At 43.4% G+C, this 20,189-nt stretch overlaps 1 protein-coding gene across 15 annotated transcripts in view; it reads left to right on the top strand.

Moving 5' to 3' along the window:
• Positions 1-20,189, top strand: part of LOC121277003 (tyrosine-protein kinase JAK2-like) — a 263,167-nt gene that overhangs the window by 237,779 nt on the left and 5,199 nt on the right. For 14 of the 15 annotated variants that reach the window (XM_041185838.1, XM_041185835.1, XM_041185834.1 and 11 more), the window contains 8 exons: positions 782-869; positions 3,985-4,112; positions 6,468-6,606; positions 9,815-9,966; positions 10,476-10,626; positions 12,026-12,162; positions 12,674-12,863; positions 15,271-15,395. In XM_041185838.1, the coding sequence (XP_041041772.1) occupies positions 782-869; positions 3,985-4,112; positions 6,468-6,606; positions 9,815-9,966; positions 10,476-10,626; positions 12,026-12,162; positions 12,674-12,863; positions 15,271-15,395 (1,110 nt within the window). The remainder of the gene's footprint in view (positions 1-781; positions 870-3,984; positions 4,113-6,467; positions 6,607-9,814; positions 9,967-10,475; positions 10,627-12,025; positions 12,163-12,673; positions 12,864-15,270; positions 15,396-20,189) is intronic. The other variant, XM_041185842.1, reaches the window with a different exon arrangement.

Genomic DNA, 20,189 nt, shown 5'->3' with positions numbered 1-20,189 from the left:
ATCTGCAAGGTTATTTCATTCCCCGCCGCCCCCAATCCCTTACCCAACCCCGATAGGTCAGTATGTGGAAAGTCAGTGCTGGAATTAGTGAGGGAATTAATGGGAAATTTGTCTTAGTCCCATGACAGTTCAGCTGGTATTGGATAAAATGGGTTTAAAATGCATTTGCTTGCTGGGTCTGAAGAGTTCCATCTATCAGAGCAAGCTTTGCCACAACATTACAAGCCCTAATTGTTTTTTTTTCATTCATTCAAGGGATGTGAGCTCCGCTGTCTAGGCCAGCATTCATTACCCATCCCTAATTGCCCTTGAAAAGGTGGTGGTGAATTGCCTTCTTGAACCGCTGCAGTCCAGTTTCATCTAGGCTGTTATTGCAATATCTCCTAGTTACCTTTTCAGTTTTTATTTTGGCCTCAATTCTTCTCCAGTCAAAATATCAATAAAATGAGAATGGGGTTCAAAATGCAGGGAATTTCTGGCTGTTTTGGGACATTGACCTTGCTTGTGTCTCTCATGCTGCGCTTATTGAGAGGCATAATATTGCTTAGTAAATAATAATAACGCAGGTAAAATGACAAATAATCTGCTTTGACTATCTTTAACTACAGCGACTATTAAACCAAAAAGTCAGAGAGAAAAATTACAATGCTAGAGAAGCAAGATATAGCACGTTTATCAGTCTCTCAATATGTGAAGTGTCTGGAAATATTTGCCTGAATTTCAAATTCAGTAACTGTTACTGAAGCAAAAGTATCTTATTATCTTTGGCATTCTTTTTCAGAGCTTTTTTGAGGCAGCAAGCATGATGAGCCAACTGTCCTATAAGCACTTGGTGTTAAATTACGGAGTCTGTGTATGTGGTGAAGAGAGTAAGTGAACAGTTTCTGAAGCTTTTATTTAGTGTTGATGCAGCTGGTGGATGTTAGGCACTGCAGTTAATCATTCTGTTCTCACCAAAATTTTTACAAATGTGTAACAGAAAGCCCAAAGGCAAAAAGATGCTGGAGGCAGGATTTTTTGGATGGTGGGGTTTCCCGCCCTGTCCACCCAAAGAATTTGGTAGGGAACACATCCTTGCGATCACAACAGCCCCATTGCCATTTATTGCTCCGAGGGGCATTAATTAGCTGGAGACAGGTCTTTCGTCCCTCACGTAGGCAGAGGCACCACCTTTGAGAGCTGCTGTCAAATCTAATTGGTCAGCAGTCCTATAGTCCCAGCAGCGCCAGTGGCAGCAGTAGTCAGGACTGGGACTACAAGCAGTCCCCAGGTTTTAAAACCTGGAGTCCAGAACTAGGTAAGGAAGGGGAGGCGAGGGCCGAAGGTGGATGGAGGTCTTGATAGAGAGGCCAGGGATTTGGGGGGGATAGGGCAGTGGGGAGAGGTAACACCCCCGGGAGCAGACTTTGGAGGGCTATGCGCCCAATGTGAAAAGGGGTACCTTGAGGATGCAACACTGCACCCTTCCCATCTGAGGCCTGAGCAGGGTGACCTACTGGATTTCCCCTCCTGCCCCTGAATGCCACTCTGTCAGACTCAAAATTGAGGTTGAGATGGGAAGCGGCCTTTAAGTGACCAGTAATTGGCCACTTAAGGGCCTCGATTGGGATGAGGGCAGGCGGGCTACCCTAGGCCTCAGCTGCTCCATGTAAGGTTGTGGACTGGTTGGGGTGGGTGGGAGGGCAACAGGAAGGCCATGCAGGGAATTTTACAGCTCCTCTGCCTACAAATCCTCCAACAGGAAACCATAAAATCCTGCCCTTGATGTTTGTTCATTGAAGTCAAGTCAGCATTAACTCATGAAAAAGGTTTTAACGACTGAAATTATCCACCAACATTCAGCCAAAATTGAGATATTTACATCTGAGTGTTATAAATGAGAAAAATGTAACTAGTTTCTTAATATGGAGGATTCTAGGGATAAAGTGCCAAGAGAGTATTTTACTGTTCATTCAGTACCAGCTTAAACTCAACACTATCCAGGGCAAAGCCGCTTGATTGGCACCCCATACACCAACTTAAACATTCACTTCTTCCACCACCGGCACATTTTATGCCATCTACAAGAGAGCTACCTAAACTTTTTCCCATTGTGACCCCATTTTTGACGCTGAAAAATTGTCGTGGAGGGGGAGGCCTGTGAGAGTGGGTGTACACCTGTGAGGCGGCGTTGGTGGGGGCAAAGTGTTTGATCTTCGGGGATTTTTAAACTGTTTCACTGGCACCTTTGGAGCAGGAATCAGGCCTCAAAAATCAGTTAGTCATGTCACACCCACCAGTTTTTAAAAAGTGAGAATTTAAAGGGGCCTCACAGCTGTCAACATTCAGTCAGAGTTCAATGGCAGCCATTTCTGCCTCGGAACTCACAGCCCCAGAATTGGAGTTGTGACCCACAGTTTGGGGAAGAACTGATCTACAAGATGCATTGCAGCAGCTCAACAAAGGCTTCTTTGGCAGCCCCTTTAAATCCTGTGAATTCTGCCATCTGGAAGAACAAGGGCAGCAGATGCAGGGAGAAACTACCGCCTACAATTTCCCCTCCAAGATGCACACCATTGTGACTTGAAACTACATCACCGTTCCTTCCTCACTGCTGAGTCAAAACCCTGGAACTCACTTCCTTAACAGCACTGTGGATGCACCTGCAACACTGGGGCTGCAATGGTTCATAAAGGTGGTTCACCACCACCTTCTCGGGACCAGAAGTAGACCAATCAGCCCCTCAGATCTGCTGAGTAGGATCATGGCTGATCTCCTATCTCAATTCCATTCTCTCCCATCACCATATCCTTTGATTCCCAGAGTGCTCAAAATCTATTAATCCCTCTCCTGAGTATCTTTAACAACTGAGCACCCACAGCCCTCTGGGGTAAAGTATTGCAAACCTTCCGAATGAAGAAATTTCTCCTCATCTCAGTTCCAAATTGCCCAACCCTTTATCCTAAAACAGTGACTCCTTGTTCTTGACTCTCCAGCTAGGTGAAACAGCCTCTCAAGCATTCGCCCTGTCAAGCCCCTTTAAGAATTTTACACATTTGCTTTAGTTTTCGTTTTGAAACCGAGCCCATGAAACTCAGTTTATGTTTGATAAAAGGGGTCTTGCTGCATGAGGGTGATGGTCCACTTGGTTCCTATTCTGAACCATGCTGTGCAGAGGCCAGATGTTTCCCTGTGGTGGAGGTGATGAGTTGGGGTGGAATTGAACCAAGTCTTCACCAGGTCACTGGCATGGACTTCCTGATTGTCAGCAAATGATAAGTTTTGGTGGTTATCTGGAAACAACATCTCACTTGTCTTCTCACCAGCAGCGCAGGTTGGAACAAAATGCATAGAGAGCTGGGGATAAGATGTGATATGTTAGACCATAAATTTCCCCAATTAAAAGGAAATACAGCTATTATTCCCACTGTTTAACATTTTAACGCTTTTCCTATTGATAACACAGCTCAAACTTGCCATTTTGTAGCGAAGGCAGCTTTAAGAAAAGCAAACATGCTTAATTTTCTGTGAATAGACATTTTGCTCACAGTCACTATCTTGCGATGCTCATTAAAAAGCTGTAGCACTAGAATGAAGCCACATAAATTGCCTGTCAAACTGAATGGTTCAAAAATAAATTTTAGAAACTTCTCAAGGCTGTTCTGAGCTGCGTAATTCCGTGGAGAACCCAATTCTAAGCTGCCGGTTAGAAAGTATTTGCAGCCAAATTAATCTTAAGGTTCTAGGTGCCGTAGAGGAGGCTTTCAGAAGGAGATAGCATTGAAACAACTGATCTGATTCTGGGATCTGCACTCCCTGGAGTAACATCCCTTGTCAGTTCTGCTTTGCCCTGGAACTAATTAATTCATCACCATGTTTCCTTTGGTTATGAGTACCTCTCAAAAGTTAGAGATGATTAAAATGGATTTCTGTCTTTGAACTTTAAGCCAGTTGTATGTTTATGTTAGATCTTTTCTCTTTTTCTCTGCTTTCTCTTGTGATCAGATGTCATGGTTCAGGAATATGTGAAGTTTGGATCACTGGACACATATCTGAAGAGAAACAAAAACAATGTGAATATCCTGTGGAAGCTGGAGGTGGCCAAGCAGTTGGCTTGGGCGATGCATTTCTTAGTAAGTGAAGTTTCTGAACAGCACTTCAGCAGAAAAAAATTGTATTTAGGAGGTCTCTACTCACAAGACCTGCCATAAATTGGGGGTGGCTTTTCAATGGCTGCAGAGCTATTGCTTGCTTGGGAAAGGGGAGAAGTGACCTCAGGTGAGGGAAGACACTGCAGGGCTAGGGCATTACTGGGGAAGGAGTGTATACCAGGGTGTGTGGGGAGACACATGTTGATCTGTACAAGTGGCCTCAAGAGGATGGAGGCTGAGGAGGCATCTCCAGAGGAGATGAGGCCACTGGTGATGTGAGGATATGTGTGTGAGAATGGGTGTTGTCTCTTGAGCTGGCAGTGAGTGAGATACTAGTGGATGTGTGCTGGGCTTGAGTGTGAGAGTTTAGAGTTTAGTTGCCTTACCCTGGTGGCATGGATGAGATTATTCATTCTCTTTCTGCACTGGATGGCCAACCTTTTCTGTGCAGCATTGGCACTGACCACTCTGCCACCACCTCCCAAGCTGAAGAGGTAACACTGATGGGCCTCCTGTGGGCAGAGCAGGGGTACAGGACATTGCGGCAGGCTTAAACGGTATCTAGAAGGTGTCCCAGGGATGCATCACTGATTCGGGTGCTGCACTCTTCTTGGCTTTTGAGGTCAAGTCTTCACCGGTGCCCTCCTGGGCTGGAAGCACAGAGAGGAGTGTGCAGGGCTGCACTTTAAATATGGAACCCGGTGTAACAAAATGGCGAGGCGATGGTGTGGCAGGGTGAATGAGAGCCTGCCCACCATCAATTTCCCGGGAATGCATAATTAATGAGGCGGGATTGGAATGATATGGCGTGAAAAGCTACTGCACTATATAAGGAGTTCCTTACGTTAATTAAGGAATATTTGTGTCACTGGCAAGGCCAGCAATTATCAACCATTCCTAATTGACCTTGAACTGAGTAGTTTGCCAGGCCATTTCAGATTACAGTTAGGAGTCAACCACATTGTTGTGCGTCTGGAGTCACGTGTAGGCCAGACAAGGTAAGGATGGCAGATTCCCTTCTCTAAAAGACATTAGTGACCCAGATGTTTGTTTTTAACAGCAGAAAATGGTCATTTCATGGTCACCATTACTGAGGCTAGCTTTCAATTCCTGATTTTATCATTTTAAATTTAAATTCTACCATCTGCCGTGATGGAACTTGAATCCTTGTTCCCAGACCATTAGCCTGGGTCTCTGGATTAATAGTCCAGTGAAATTACGACTGCGGTACTATCTCCTTCTTTGTTCATTTACTTTGTGCGTTTGTCTCTCTGTGGGTAAAACCTCCCCTTAAAGGGTCTTTTCCTTTATGGACTCTTCCAATTCTTTCCTATCCATGCAGTTACTTAATGAGAACAGGTTAAGGCCCAATGGCTTCCCCCAACACTGAGCAACAGCATAGACAGTATCAAACCACCAACTAGTTCCCATTTTTTAAAACTAGGCAATGAAAAACATAGGGTAGAATTTTACGATCCCTCCCGCCAGTGGGATTTTCCACAGTCCGTGGACTTTTGAATGGCTCACCACATTTTATGGCCACAATGGGGCCGTAAAATTCCGCCCATAAACAAGTGCACAGATTTATTTAATAACAAAGGATGAAGGAACAATAAAAGAGATCTTATTCTTTATGAATCCAAATTCAGGCTCGAATTGTGGAATGTCTTCGGATTTTGCTCTTGATTAGGCAAGTTAATCTTCAGTTGTACTTATGAGAATCATGGGAGTGGTTGCAACACAGAAGGAGGCCATTCAAGCTATCAACTTGGCTCTTCCGCTCCCCTGCCTTATCCCGACAGCTCTGCAGTTTTTTTTCTCTTCAGATTATTATCCAATTCCCTTTTGAAAATCATGATTGAATCTGCATCCACTACACACTCAGGCAGTGTGTTCCAGATCCTAACTACCCACTGCAGAAAAATGTTTTTTCTGGTGTCGCTTCTGGTTATTAAAGACAGAAGTGAGAAAGGATCTTGGCTCAGAAGATCAGGAAATCAAACCAGTATGGGTGGAGGTTAAAATTGGCAAGAGCCAGAAAATGCTAGTGCGAGTAGTTTATCAACCCCCTAACATTAGTTAAATTGTTGAAGAGAGCAATAAACAAGGAATTATTGGAGCATGTAACAAAGACAATGTAAGAATTGTGGGGGACTTCAATCTTCATATAGACTGGACCAATCAAATTGACAAGGATTGGTTTGTAGAATGTTTTTTGTGACAATTTCCTCAAGCAATGCATTGGTATTACTCATTTATTTTATTATTAAAGCATGGAAGAGACCACTTATTGTTTGGCCTTTGTGGTGAGTCTGATTCTTTTTCTTCCTTATGTAGGAAGACCGAAACCTTGTCCATGGAAATGTCTGTGCCAAGAATGTGCTGATGATCAGGGAAGAGGATAGGAAGACTGGAAACCCTCCATTCATAAAGCTTGCTGATCCTGGAGTTGGTATGACAGTTCTATCGAAAGACGGTAAAGGCACCTGGCTACACCTAGGGTTTAATGGATATTTACTTACTAAGTTGTGGAGAGTACATATATCTTTGGCTTTTTCTAGTTTTGTTTAAATCAAAGGTGCTACAGTATAGTGCCTCAAATCCAGCTGTCCAAAAACTGGAGTTGCGTGAAAACCGGATATTTTCAGAATTTTCATAAATTTTAATTGAGTAAATTAAACAAAAATCTACCTGCTCTATTTGGCATGGCACTGCATTGGTGCAGTGTTGTATGTGACTAGTTATCCTCTTTGCTGCTTGTGTGCAAGGCTATTCCCACGCTCCGAGTGACCCTTGACCCCATCTGATCTGGCTTGACCCGAACTGCCCATGGACCGCACCGTCGACCCAAAATCCATCAAGAGCTGAAACCTGGCTTGGCCTCAGTCCCCAGGTGCCGGCTTTGAGACACTGCATATGTATAATAAACTTCTGCTTCATCTTATTCAGGTTTCCCCTCCACAAATAGGTAGGATTTTGCAGAAATTGTACAGTATTTCAGCTGGACTGGAAATACTCCTCTGCTCTGAAGTAGACATAACTTCAGGCTAGCACAATGGTTTATTGATGATCTCAACATTAATTAACATTGATTTAATGTTCTAAATTTCAAGACACCATTCTGATTCCCTGCCACCCACCCTTCAGCCTGCAAACACACGCGTACATTGTTGTGTGCCCTGATTGAGTATGTGTACCAGGTTGGATCCTTCAGTCTACTGTTCAGTACTGGGAGTGAGGTTCTCAAGTGCTGTCACACATGTGGATAGCCTTTCATTGGCAAAGTTTTTTTTTACTTCAGTTATCTGAAATGCTCCTTCATTAGTGCTTGCACCTATTGGTCATATCCTGAGGAATGCCTGTTCCAACTCAGAGGCAGCCTTGCAAGCTTTTTGACCTCTTTGGGGAGCGTTACCAAGGAAGCAATTTACGTTTGAATTAGGCAGAGAATTGGTACGACCTGCCTGTTTCAACCCCTTAAATTTCAGAGTAGGCTTTGCCATATGTATCAGACTGCACCCAAGCTTTGAGTCTTCTCTGTTGTTTGATACGCTGACTGGATGATTTGCTTCTGCTATGGTGGGGGTGACTACAGAACAGCTTCTCTCCCTCTCTCACCATTTTCGTCTTTCCTGAAGTTTGAATTAAGCTGGGGTATTGTTGACAAGTGCCTGTTGCCTTCTAGAGTCTCAACAAGTGACATTCTCATGTGTGAGACTAGGCAGTAAGTGTGTCCAGGTCAAGCAAAGTCCAATTCTGCCTTTGCTTGTTGTTCGCATTTCTGAAAGCAGATGAGGCTGAGAGGGACTTAAGAATTTAATACCAAGCATATCTAAAATACTAAGCGCGACAATAAACGAAGAGGGGGAGGTGGTGGCATAGTGGTATTGTCACTGGACTGGTATTCCAGAGACACAGGGTAATGCTCTGGGGCCCAGGTTCAAATCCCACCATGGCAGATAGTGAAATTTGAATTAAAAATCTGATGACGACCATGAAACCATTGTTGTAAACCCATCTGGTTCACCAATGTCCTTTAGGGAAGGAAATCTGCTGTCCTTACCAATGACTCTTTAAAAAAATAATGCCCCATGAACAATTAGGGATGCCCACATCCCAAGAACGAATAAATAAAAAAATTAACTACTTAGCTAAAGGCTGTTTATTTATGCTGCACCACTAGGGGAAAGCACTTGCTGCACATGTGCAGTCTGTGTCAGGGTGTCAGCTGCTTGTATTAAAACAAACAAGCTGGCTTAACAGAGACTAACAAGTCACCCATTTTTAGGTCCGTGTGGTCCTTAACCAACTGCAAGTTCTTCTATCTAGTCTACCTATCATTTTCAACTGTTTCCTCTGTAAAACATGCTTCTGATGATTCAGTAAAAGGTGAAGATATATAATCAAAACATTTCAGTAAATGAGGTTCCCAACTTCCAATCAAGAATTGATTTGTAATATCTAGTTTAAGGACTCTTTTTGGGGGGAAGAAATTAAAAAGTATTTGAAAATGTTTAAGAAAAATATCATTACTCAACATGGGCCTTGAACCCATGACTCTTCGATTGTGGGTCCCATTATCTACTAACTACAGCAGAATTCGAGTCAAAGGTAATGATAAAACTTCACTGTGTTCTAGTTTGTCTGCACCATGAATGTTACATTAAGTCTGATCAATGAGAGGCATTTAAGGGTTGGGGACAATGAAGAAAAGAGGCTGCTCTCTGGTGTTAGGGATCTGAGATATGAGGAAAGACTGAAGATGTTTAACCCATAAAGGTTACAACCCATAAAGGTGGCTTCTGTGAGGTGACCTACTAAGGTATATAAAATTATTAGTGGTGCAGAAAATGTTTTACCCAGAATATTAATTTAAATTGGTCAACAGGTTAAAGGTCATTTTAGGAAATTCATCTTCCCACACAGTGCAATCAATGTGTGAATAAAACCTCTGGTTAGACTAGTGGAGACATAGTCCTGGAATCATTTCAAAAACCAGTGGTTCGGCATTAGCGGGAATCCAAGATCTCTTCGAATGGATGATTGTGAGGGGCAAACAGACTTTCTTAACTGTAATTATCTTGTGAATAGAGTGGGTCAGCATTACAGTATTGCAAAATACCTTTCCAGTGATTCAACAAAGCAAGCTCTGATTTGAAGACAAAAACAGAATTACCTGGAAAAACTCAGCAGGTCTGGCAGCATCGGCGAAGAAGAAAAGAGTCGATGCTTCGAGTCCTCATGACCCTTTGACAGAACTTGCTGCCAGACCTGCTGAGTTTTTCCAAGTAATTCTGTTTTTGTTTTGAATTTCCAGCATTCGCAGTTTTTTTGTTTTTATCTCTGATTTGAAGAGTTTGCCAGAGATAAGAGAGGAACCTCTGACATTGAATGTGATTTCAATCAGATTGTGGTGCAGGGTGCAGTGTTTTTAGGTATCTTCACGTACCTTCAAAACAATTCACTTGTATGTGGGAGGTTTTGCTTTATCCAAGTAATAAGATCACCAATAACCCATTTTTTCAAATTTGTTCCCCTTTAGTCAGAGAGCCCATGTTTTTGACGTGTTTTAGAGGTAATATTATACAGTTCTCTGGTTAATGTAATTTTAGTTTTACATTCTGTGGCCAGGAAATATTTGTTGGCTTGCTGGCTGGAGTGTGACAATCTGTTTTATTATGCAGTCTTAGTTGAACGGATTCCCTGGGTGCCACCAGAATGCATTGAGGATCCCAAGAATTTGAGCTTGGCAACAGACAAATGGAGTTTTGGTACTACTTTATGGGAGATTTGCAGTGGAGGAGATAAGCCACTTGGTCCACTTGACTCCACAAGGGTAAGTTGCACTGGATGTAAATACAATTCACTTTGCCTAGCCCCTATTTTCACACTATAACAAACAATGCCTTCTTGCAAGGACTATGTCTCCACTCGTGGTGTTTGTGTGAAATTCCCATTGTACAAATAAAGAGGGAGAAAAATAAAAGGTTAGAAATATACGGCAAATCAGGCAGCATCTGTAAGATGACAGGATAGCATTTGAATACTATGCTTTGATGCAACTTGAAATATGCTTTTCTGATGAAGTATACTTTAAGGGGGGTCAAATCCACTGGAAAGCAGGGCTAGCAGATGCCTATTAGTTTATAGGTAGGGTGCCACTCTTGATAATGATGGATAGCTCCTTTTGCCTTTTAAATTTTCAGCCCTTTGGCATATTTTTATAGATCTAATTTCTATTTTTCTTTCGTTGAAAATGTGCGGAAGCTCCTGAAGCTTGACTTCATCTGTTACCTGATGATGAATTTTGAATTCTTTTTAACTTTTTGTTTTTACTTTGGGCAGAAACTGCAGTTTTACGAAGATAAGCATCAGCTTCCTGCGCCAAAGTGGTTAGAGCTGGCAAACCTCATCAATCAATGCATGAATTATGATCCAGACTTCAGGCCTTCGTTTCGTGCCATAATACGTGACCTGAACAGCCTCTTTACCCCAGGTGCGTTACTCCCACCCCCTCCCAATTCTGAAACGAAACAAATTGAATGAGACTAAGCTCCTTTTATTCATATGCTTGGATTACTGATGTGTTTTACAAACTTACATTTGTTTGTTTTAACGTGAACATGTTTGGGGGTAAAGCTACAATAATGACTGAACTTTCTTCTTTGACCAGAAAACCAGACCCCAGTTGTCCTGAGGGCATTAACAGTCAGCCATGCAGTCTGGGACTGGCGTGACATGTAGTTGGCCATAAGATCCTTCTCTAAAGTGACCAGTTGAAGCATAAGCTTCAGCCAGGCCTGTTAGAACAGGCTTTTGTTTCTACTTTTTTTTTGGGATGTATGATTAAGAATTAATCCTACCCTTGGCAGAGTTTGATCAATTTTCCTATTAACAGGGCATGTTCCCGTGTGGAATTTTCGCAAGCTAGACAGTTCTTAGTGCTGTACCTTTCTGTGTGGCTTTAAGGTTCATTTTGCCTTTCTCAAAACATATTGCGGATCTGCCCTGTTTCTGTAAAATGGTATGAAAGTTGGAAAAGAAAGCCAATTAAAAAGGAGCATACACTAGGGCGAATTAAAATACAAAATCACTCCTCAAGGACAATTCGTGAGCCTGAAACTTCCATGGTCTCTTCAAAGGCACAGATGTTTTGGAGCACGTTCAATGTTCTATGAAGTATTAACTATTGTGAAATTAAGGCCATAGTTATAAACATCTTCCATGGAAACATTAAAAAACCTTGCCTATCATACAGGCAACTTTACTTCAGTGTGCAGTATTAATATTTTAGCATTTTTTTTCTCTTGTATTTTCCCTGAAGAAAACACTCTCTTGCTTGCCTGAGGATGGATGTTGGGTCTTTGTGTCAGCCATGGCTCAGTTGGTAGCACTCACCTCTGAGTCAGAAGATTGTGGGGTCAGGACCTACTCCAAGACTTGATGGCTGAGTGCAGTACTGAGTGAGTGCTGCAGCATCAGAGATGCTGTCTTTCAGATGAGACATTAAACCAAGGCCCCATTTGCTGCCTTAGATGGACATAAAAGATCCCATGGTATTTAAAAGAAGAGCAGGAGAGTTATCCCCAATGTCCTGGCTACTATTTACCCCTCAATCGATATCACACACACAAAAAAATTACTTGGTCATTATCATATTGCTGCTGTTGGGAGCTTGCTGTGTGCAAATTGGTTGTTGTGTTTCCTACATTATTAAAATTATTTCATTGGCTTGTAAAGCACTTTGGGATGTCCGGTGGTTGTGAAGAACACCTTAACTATTCAAGCCTCTTCTAATTTTTGAGACTGTGTGAAGACAAGAGCCCTTGATCAGAGAAGGGGCTGTTTATCAAATTGAAAACCCTCTCTGAAGCAGATTATTGTTTGTCCTACAGATTATGAATTATTGGCCGAAAGTGACTTACTGCCAAATATGCGAGGTGGCGGTCTTGGCTTCCTTGGTGCCTGTACAGACCATGATCCTGCACAGTTTGAGGAAAGGCATCTCATATTTTTACAGCAGTTGGGCAAGGTAATGATTCACACAGTTTACCACTTAAATCTAGCCTCTAATCTATTTCCAGTTTTAAAAATCCCCTGTTATTCAGCAATTTACGCATATTGCTGAGGGATGGAGTTTCAGGACACAAAATCAGCTTTGTAGTCTGACCAAGTAAATGCTCTGCATTAATTCATCTTGCTGCAGAAATCCATGTAAGTATAACTAGGTTTGTAGAAAATGTTGCCCTGAATTGCCCAGGAGTAAAAGAACCTATCCAAAAACTCAAATATTGGCGACACTTGACTTTCTTTAAGCCAGATCATTTCAAGATGAGTAGAATTCCTTTCTGTAGCTGCGTCTGCACACTTGAGTATAAAGTCATTTTTACACTGTGGAACTGTGAAGAGAACCTGGGCAAACTCTCACTCATGGCAAGGCATTCTGATTCAATATACGTTGAATGGTAGAGTTTCATAAAAACAAAGTGTATAATTTCTACATCCGTTCGGCAGATTAACCCAGTGTTCCTCATCCCAAATAGGGTAACTTTGGCAGTGTTGAGCTCTGCCGATATGACCCACTGCAGGACAGCACAGGCGATGTGGTGGCAGTGAAGAAGCTGCAGCAAAGCACTGCAGAACACGTACGCGACTTTGAAAGAGAAATTGAAATCCTCAAGTCCCTTCAGCATGACAACATTGTCAAGTACAAAGGAGTGTGCTACAGCGCTGGTAAGTCTAATCGGCCTATACTTAAATGAACTGGGCATCATAACACGCGGTGACGCCTCACTGAGAGTCAAGCTGCGAATTTTCAAGCTGCCGCCTTGTTCCAGTTCTCTCATGGAAATAATTTCCTTTGGGCTTCATTTGTGGGTGACAGAGAAATCCCGATGCCGAGGATGAAAGTGGGAGCCAACCCCACTTTGGCAGCCACCGGGGCCACATATTGCCAGCGGCAACCAGTTAAGGGTCTGACATTCAATTAAGGATGGCAGCCCAACATGGAAGATCGGTGTATCGGCAACATCAGCAGTACCATCGGGCGGTGTGGGGAGCAGAGGGTACTCTCCATGGGTCATGGAGTGCCCATAACTAGAACTCCCAGCCCCCATACTCAACCTGCTGGGAGCCCTCTAGGCACTACATGACAGTCTCCCCATGTATTGGTGGAGGCAGTAATTGGCTCATAATTGGCCACTTAATTGGCTCCCCTGGCTGTCAGTGGACCCTTGAGTCTCCCACACCAAGAGCTGTTGGTCTGCCAGCGGCCAGCAGCTCTGTTGAACGGCACGCCACCAAGGAGGTGGTGTCTGCCAGAGGAGCAACACCCACCCAAGGCTTATGATCATCACTGGATCCCAGGCTACTGGTGAGTGATAGGGGGGTAGGGTGGGGTCACAGGGTAGGCACTGCTGGGGAGGGGGGAGTGATGGGAGGTCTGCAGCAAGGGCAGGTGTGTGGTTCTCAGTGGGCACCCCGCCCCCGTCCTCGTGCCTTATCCCGATGCTGGGTCCTTAGATCAGGCACTGAGTACCTTTGAGTGAAGATCCCCTATCCTCGGAAACCTGAAAGCAACCCCACATGGGTTTGCATGGCTGTGGAGTGAGAAAGCCATCCATGGGCTCTCCCACTGTAGACTTATTAGGGATGGAGGCAGAAAAGTGGCGGGGTTCCCCCACCTCCAAACTCGTGCTGATGGAGGGCATTTCATAGCGCCTCACAACTTTTGGAGCAGTAAGGAAGTTTTGAAAAGTCTGGTTTGTGGGAGGTGAGAAAATTTGAGGAAGGAGGAAGGGTATGGTTTTAATTGAGCAGTATAATTATACCCTGACCAACTGCGATCCGCTGTAAACATCACAATATGGACAATGAGTTAACTCACTTGTGGTAATACCTTGTGAATCTCACTGCATGTGATTGTATTGTGTGCGCACCTAGCCAAAGAACTTTCCATCTTGTGTACACAATAAGTACATTGGAACAGAAAGTGAGGCTGTGCGGGAAGAAATTCAACTTGCGCCAATTTTCTGGAGGAATCAGAACAGTTTCCCTGTGGCACATTTCCATAGCCTGATTGAAATTGGGTCTTGGGACTTGTTTTTATTAAACAGGCGAGCCGAGGACACCTGTTGGGCATTCTGATGCAAATTGCCCATCAGGACCTGGCCAATTCCGGCTAGCTCTGACACCAAAACGGGCCACAGGTAACTTATTGGGGATTGTGGGGATGTTAAGTGCCAGTCCAAGGTAGATGGGATGGGCACCACACTGTTCTGGGGGAGCAGCCAAAGGAAGCAATTGATTTAACAGCTTTGGCTGTTCGATGAGCGGCCTGTAGCTATCTCTTTGCAACCCACTGGTTAGGCTGCCAGCTCAAAACCCAAAACAACTGGCTCTTCTAATTTTAGCCATGGTCTGACAGGGGCTCAGATCTGTGTGTGCAAAACAAATAATGAACTTAATAGTCACTGTAGTTCAATCTGGCAGTCAGGGCTGATCAGGTGCAGAAGATCACAACACGTGGCTTAGTATGTAACGCACTTGCCTCTGCATCAGGAGGTTGTGGATTCAATTTCCCACTCAGAGTTGAGTGGCAAATGTATGCTGCCATACCCAATGTGTTTCTGAAGGAGCCCTGCACTGTTTCAGGTGTTGTCTTTCCCACTAAACCACCATCTCCTCTAATGCCCCTGTACTGGTAATCCAGAGGCCCAGGCTAATGTTGCAGGGGCATTGGGTTCAAATTCCACCACAGCAGCTGGTGGAATTTAAATTCAATAAGCAGATCTGTAGTCCAGTTACCATTACTGAGTCTAGACCTGAGAATAGATGACAACTACCATTGATTGTTGTAAAACCCCATCCAGTTCCCCATTGCCCTTTAGGGAAGGAAATCTGCTCTAAGTGACTCCAGACCCAGAGCAATGTGATTGACTCTGAACTGCACTCTAAAGTGGCCTAGCAAGCCATTTGATTCAAAGGCAATTAGGAATGAACAACAAATGCTAGCCTTGCCAGCGATGCCCACCTGCCGTAAAGAATGAAGTAAAAAAAGTCTTCAAACACAAATTTAATGCCGACAATCGGGTAATAATGTTGGCTGCTTACACCAAAAGTTTTGTTTTTGTTGAAACAGGACGGAGAAACTTGAGATTAATTATGGAGTACCTACCTCATGGAAGCCTTCGTGACTATTTACAGAAGAACAAAGATCGGATTGATCACAAGAAGCTGCTTGCTTATGCTTCTCAAATCTGCAAGGTAAACAATTGCTGTATAAGAACTGGCAGCTGCCTTATTTCAGTACAAATACTGTACAAGTTTACAGTGCAGTACCTTTGATACTCTGCTATAGCTATGACTTACGATTGTGCTTAATTAACTGCTTCCTCGTTTTTATTCAACTATTTTGTTGTTCGGGTATACAGGTTACCGCTAAAACCCTTCAAAGAGCAACTTCTTTACTCAGAGAGTACTCAGAATGTGGAAGTCACTACCACAAGGAGTAGTTGAGATAAATAACAAATGCATTTACAGGGGAGCTAGGTAAATATCAAAGGAAAGGGCCAGGAGTATATGCTGATAGGGTCAGATAAAAAGGGGTCGGGGGTTGGTGGGTGGGATGCTCATGTGGGACCTAAGCACCCACTTGACCCTGGTGAACTGAATGGGCTGTATTGTGCATTTTCATCATTACCTATTACGGGTGGTTAAATAGTTTATTTGGTTTTACTTTTGATACTTGAAGCAGATATCATGGTTTTGCAGGCCGCATATTATGTTCTATAAGGAAGGATTTACATTTATCTCGTGCTAACCTACAGCATTTCACAGGCCATAAGTTACTTTTGAGCTGTAATCGCTGTTGTTTTTGAGACAAACCACACAGCCAGTTTGCACACTGGAAGAGCAAGCGAACAGCACTGAGACCAGTTAACCTGTTTCCGCTCTGGCGAATTGCACCAAGAACAGGGCAGTAGGATAATCTGCTCTGCTCTTATCTGAAAACAAATATAGATTGTGGGCTAAACAAAATGATCGATTTATTTAAAACTGAAGCCTCGATTGCCAGCTTAACTTAAGCTGACAATTGCCTTTGAAACCTTCCAGCATCAATCTTCAGAAAGTGCAGTCAGAACAATCCCTGTAGATAGTTTTCATTCTTACAAAATGTTACTGAGAATATCATACTGCAGGTGAGAGTGAATATATATAAACTTGGAAAACTCAATGGGCAGAATATTACACTCGTCATGCGGCTGCCTAACATGCCTGAGTGTAAAATGACGCTCTCCCTCTTCCCCCTGCCCGCACAGGCAACGCTCAGCATTGCCGCTTACGATCCACACAGGGCAGGCCTTAATTGGCCCACTTGCGTGAAATTGCAGTACGGAGCCGATCACGGGCAGCGGTCGGCTTCCCGACAACCCCCAACTCCCCCCACCTCTCCCCCTCCTCCCACCCACCACCCCCCCCACCCTCCGCCGAGCACCCCCACCAAGGGCAATATCCTGCCCCATGAGATTTGGTTTGTGCTCGGTGGCCTCAATGTTTTTGTTATGCCACAAGAGGGCAGCCTTCCACATCTTTGGGTTGAATTGGTGGTTTCTGTTGCAGAAGTTCGTGTCCTGTTCGGCTTTTCCCTGACCTATAAAGCAAAAACAAATCTAGTGAATCTGATTAATTGTCATCAAAGCATTTATCCCATATTATGATGCTTTTTTTTTGGAAACATCAGGAACAGCATTAAGCCATTCTGCTCCTTGAGCCTGCTCTGCTATTAAATTAGATTATGGCTCATTTCCATTCCTCAATTCCATTTACCCACTTTTTGTCCATATTCTTTGATACATTTACACAACAGGGTTGGTGGCACAGTGGAAAACAGTCAGGAGGGAATTGCCCTGGGAATCCTCAAAATTCCCTGCCAATTATCACCTTCCCTCAACTGATGAATCTGCACTCGTCCATGTTGGACACCACTTGGAATGAGGGTGGCAAGGACACTGATTGTATTCTGGGTGGGGAACTTCGATGCTCAACTTCAAGAGTGACTCGGTAGCTGGCCGAGTTCTGGAGGACATATCTGTCAGACTTTGCCTGCAGCAGGTGGTGAGAAAACCAACAAAAGGGAAAAACCTGAAACAAAAGCAGAAAATGCTGGAAAAGCTCAGCAGGACTGACACCATCTGTGGAGAGAGAAACCGAGTTGACGTTTTGAGTCCATATGACCCTTCTCCAGAGCTCGAAACGTCAACTCTGTTTCTTTCTCCTTAGATGCTGTCAGAACTGCTGAGTTTTTCCAGCATTTTTTGTTTTGTTTCAGATTTCCAGCATCCGCAGTATTTTGCTTTTATCAAAGGGAAAAACCTATTTGACCTCACCTTAATCAATTTACCTGTCACAGATGGATTTATCCATGACAGTGTTGGTAGGGGTGACCACTGCATGGTTCCTGTGGAGACAAAGCCCCCTGTTCACATTGAGGATACCATCCATCATGTTGTGTTGCACTGTCCCCATGCTAAATGAGATAGATTTAGCACAGATCTAACAGCTCAAAACTGGGCATTCATGAGGCACTGTGGGCCATCAGCAGCAGCAGCGTTATAGTCAACCACAATCTGTAACCTCGTGACCTAGCATTCTATATCCCTCGCTCTACCAGTACCATTAAGCTAGCTGATCAACCTTGGTTCAATGAAGATTACAGGAGAGCAGCAGCAGGCATACCTAAAAATGAGGTGTCAACCTGGTGGAGCTACAACACCGCACGACTTATGATAGATAGTGGAAGCAGCAATAAGTGATAGGTGGAGCAAAGTGATCCCAAAACCAATGGATCGATCAAAGATCTGGAGTCCTACTACATCCTGTCATGAATGGTTGCGTAAAATTAAACAACCAACTGGGAGAGGAGGCTCCATAAATAGCCCCATCTTCATTGATTGAGAAGCCCAGAACAACATTGTTAAAGACAATACTAATGCATTGCAACTATCTAGCTGAGTGGATGATCCATCTCACCCTCCTCTTGAGGCCCTCAACATCATAGATTATATTCTTCAGCCATTTTGATTCACTTCACGTGTTATCAATAAATAGCTGAAGGCACTGGATACTGCAAAGCTTAAGGGTTCTGACAACATCCCGGCAATAGTACTGAAGACTTGTGCTCCAGAACTAGCCAAGCTGTTCCCAGTACAACTCCAACGCTGGCATCTACCTGACAATGTGGAAAATGGTCCAGATATGTCCTGTCCACAAAAAATGGGACAAATCCAATGCAGCCAATTAACGCCCCATCAGCCTCCTCTCAATCATCATCAAAGTGATGGAAGGTATGGTCCATTGTGCTAACAAGTGGCACACTCTCAGCCATAAAACCTGCTCAATAATGTTCAGTTTGAGTTCCACCAAGGCCACTCTGCTTATTACAGCCTTGGTTCAAACATGGCACAAAGAGCTGAATTCAAGATGTAGAGTGAGGGTGACTGCACTTGACATCAAAGCAGCATTTGAGAGATTGTGACATCTAGGAGCTTGATCAAAATTGAAGGCAAGGGGAATCGGAGAAATTGCTCCACTGGTTGGAGTCATACCTAAGCACAAAGGAAGATGGCTGTGGCTATTGGAGGCCAATCATCTCTGTCCCAGGACATTGCTACTGAAGTTCCTCAGGGTAGTGTCCCAGGTCCAACCATCTTCAGCTGCTTCATCAATGGCCTTCCATCATACACTCAGAAGTGGGGATGTTCGCTGATGATTACACAATGTTCAGCACCAGAGAAAAAAAAAATTAAAAAACCCTCCACTTTCCCACCTGATCACTATGTCTTGTAATTCATCTACAGTGCAGATATTTGTCAGTCTCAGCTTTAAATATGCTGGATAACTGAGCTTCCAGCCTCTCAATGCCAGGGCATCGGTATTTCTGGCCAGAGGTTACTTATTAAGACAGACATCCTCAGTGAATAGGGAGTGACAAGCCTCTCTCAATAACTTTCCTTTTTCTTGTTCTTCTACCTGTACCAGTGAATTAAGTTACTGTTTCAGCTTCCACATAAGTTTACTCTTTTCATTGTGTTGTATCTCCTACAATCTTTAAGCCTCCTTCTGTGCTGTCAAGACTCTATAACTCTATTTAACAATTCAAAATTAGTCTGACAAAAACAAAAATATTCTTGGGTAATTATCAAAAAAAGTATTTTCCCCTACAATTGGTTAACATATTTCAATAAATTATACAATCTATGTTTCTGTTTGTATGTTGGTGAGGGAGAGAAAGAGAAGAGATAATGAAACGTGATGTTTGCCTCAATTCTGAAGAGCGTGCGCTAAAGGGAATGGTATGTCATATATAACTGTCAGCAGAAGTTAGATTGCTATACAGTCTTCTGCAAGTTGCAGCCCAGTATCTGTAGTATAATCTCAAAATGCAGGAACCTCATACAGGATCATTGCTTGTTTAATCTGCACAAAAATCCTTCTTTATACAGAAAAATAAAACTGGGTGGATTGGTAATTTTTTGCTACTTGCTCTACAATGCTAGTGCAAATTGCACCAGTTCAGCAGTCACAGCCACCATACTACACTGGCAGCTTTATTTCATGACGGAATTCTAATTATCTGTCATGCCAAAAGATCTGTTACAACCCAAATATTTTGGTCTCCTTATTTAAGAAGGATGTCAATGTGTTGGAGGCAGTTCAGGGGAGGTTTACGAGATTGATGCCTGGAATGAGCGGTATGTCATACGATGAAAGGTCGGGCAGGCTGGGCTTGTTTTCACTGGCGTTTTGAAGAGTGAGGGGTGACTTGATTGAAGAATACGAGATCCTGAATGGTAGTGACAAGGTGGACGTGGAAAGGATGTTTTCTCTTGAGGGCAAGTCCAGAACTAGGGGGAACTGTTTTAAAATTAGGGGTCACCCTTTTAAGACAGAGATGAGGAGAAATTATTTCTGAAGGATGTGCGACTTTGAAACTCTGTCTCAGAAGGGCTTGGAGGCTGGGTGACTGAATATGTTTAAGGCAGAGGCAGATAGATTCTT

This window comes from Carcharodon carcharias, chromosome 4, assembly GCF_017639515.1.
Source record: "Carcharodon carcharias isolate sCarCar2 chromosome 4, sCarCar2.pri, whole genome shotgun sequence".
In the NCBI taxonomy this organism is placed as follows: Eukaryota; Metazoa; Chordata; class Chondrichthyes; order Lamniformes; family Lamnidae; genus Carcharodon; species Carcharodon carcharias.
Note: the sequence above shows the minus strand (reverse complement) of the source record. Positions and strands in the feature narration are given on the sequence as shown.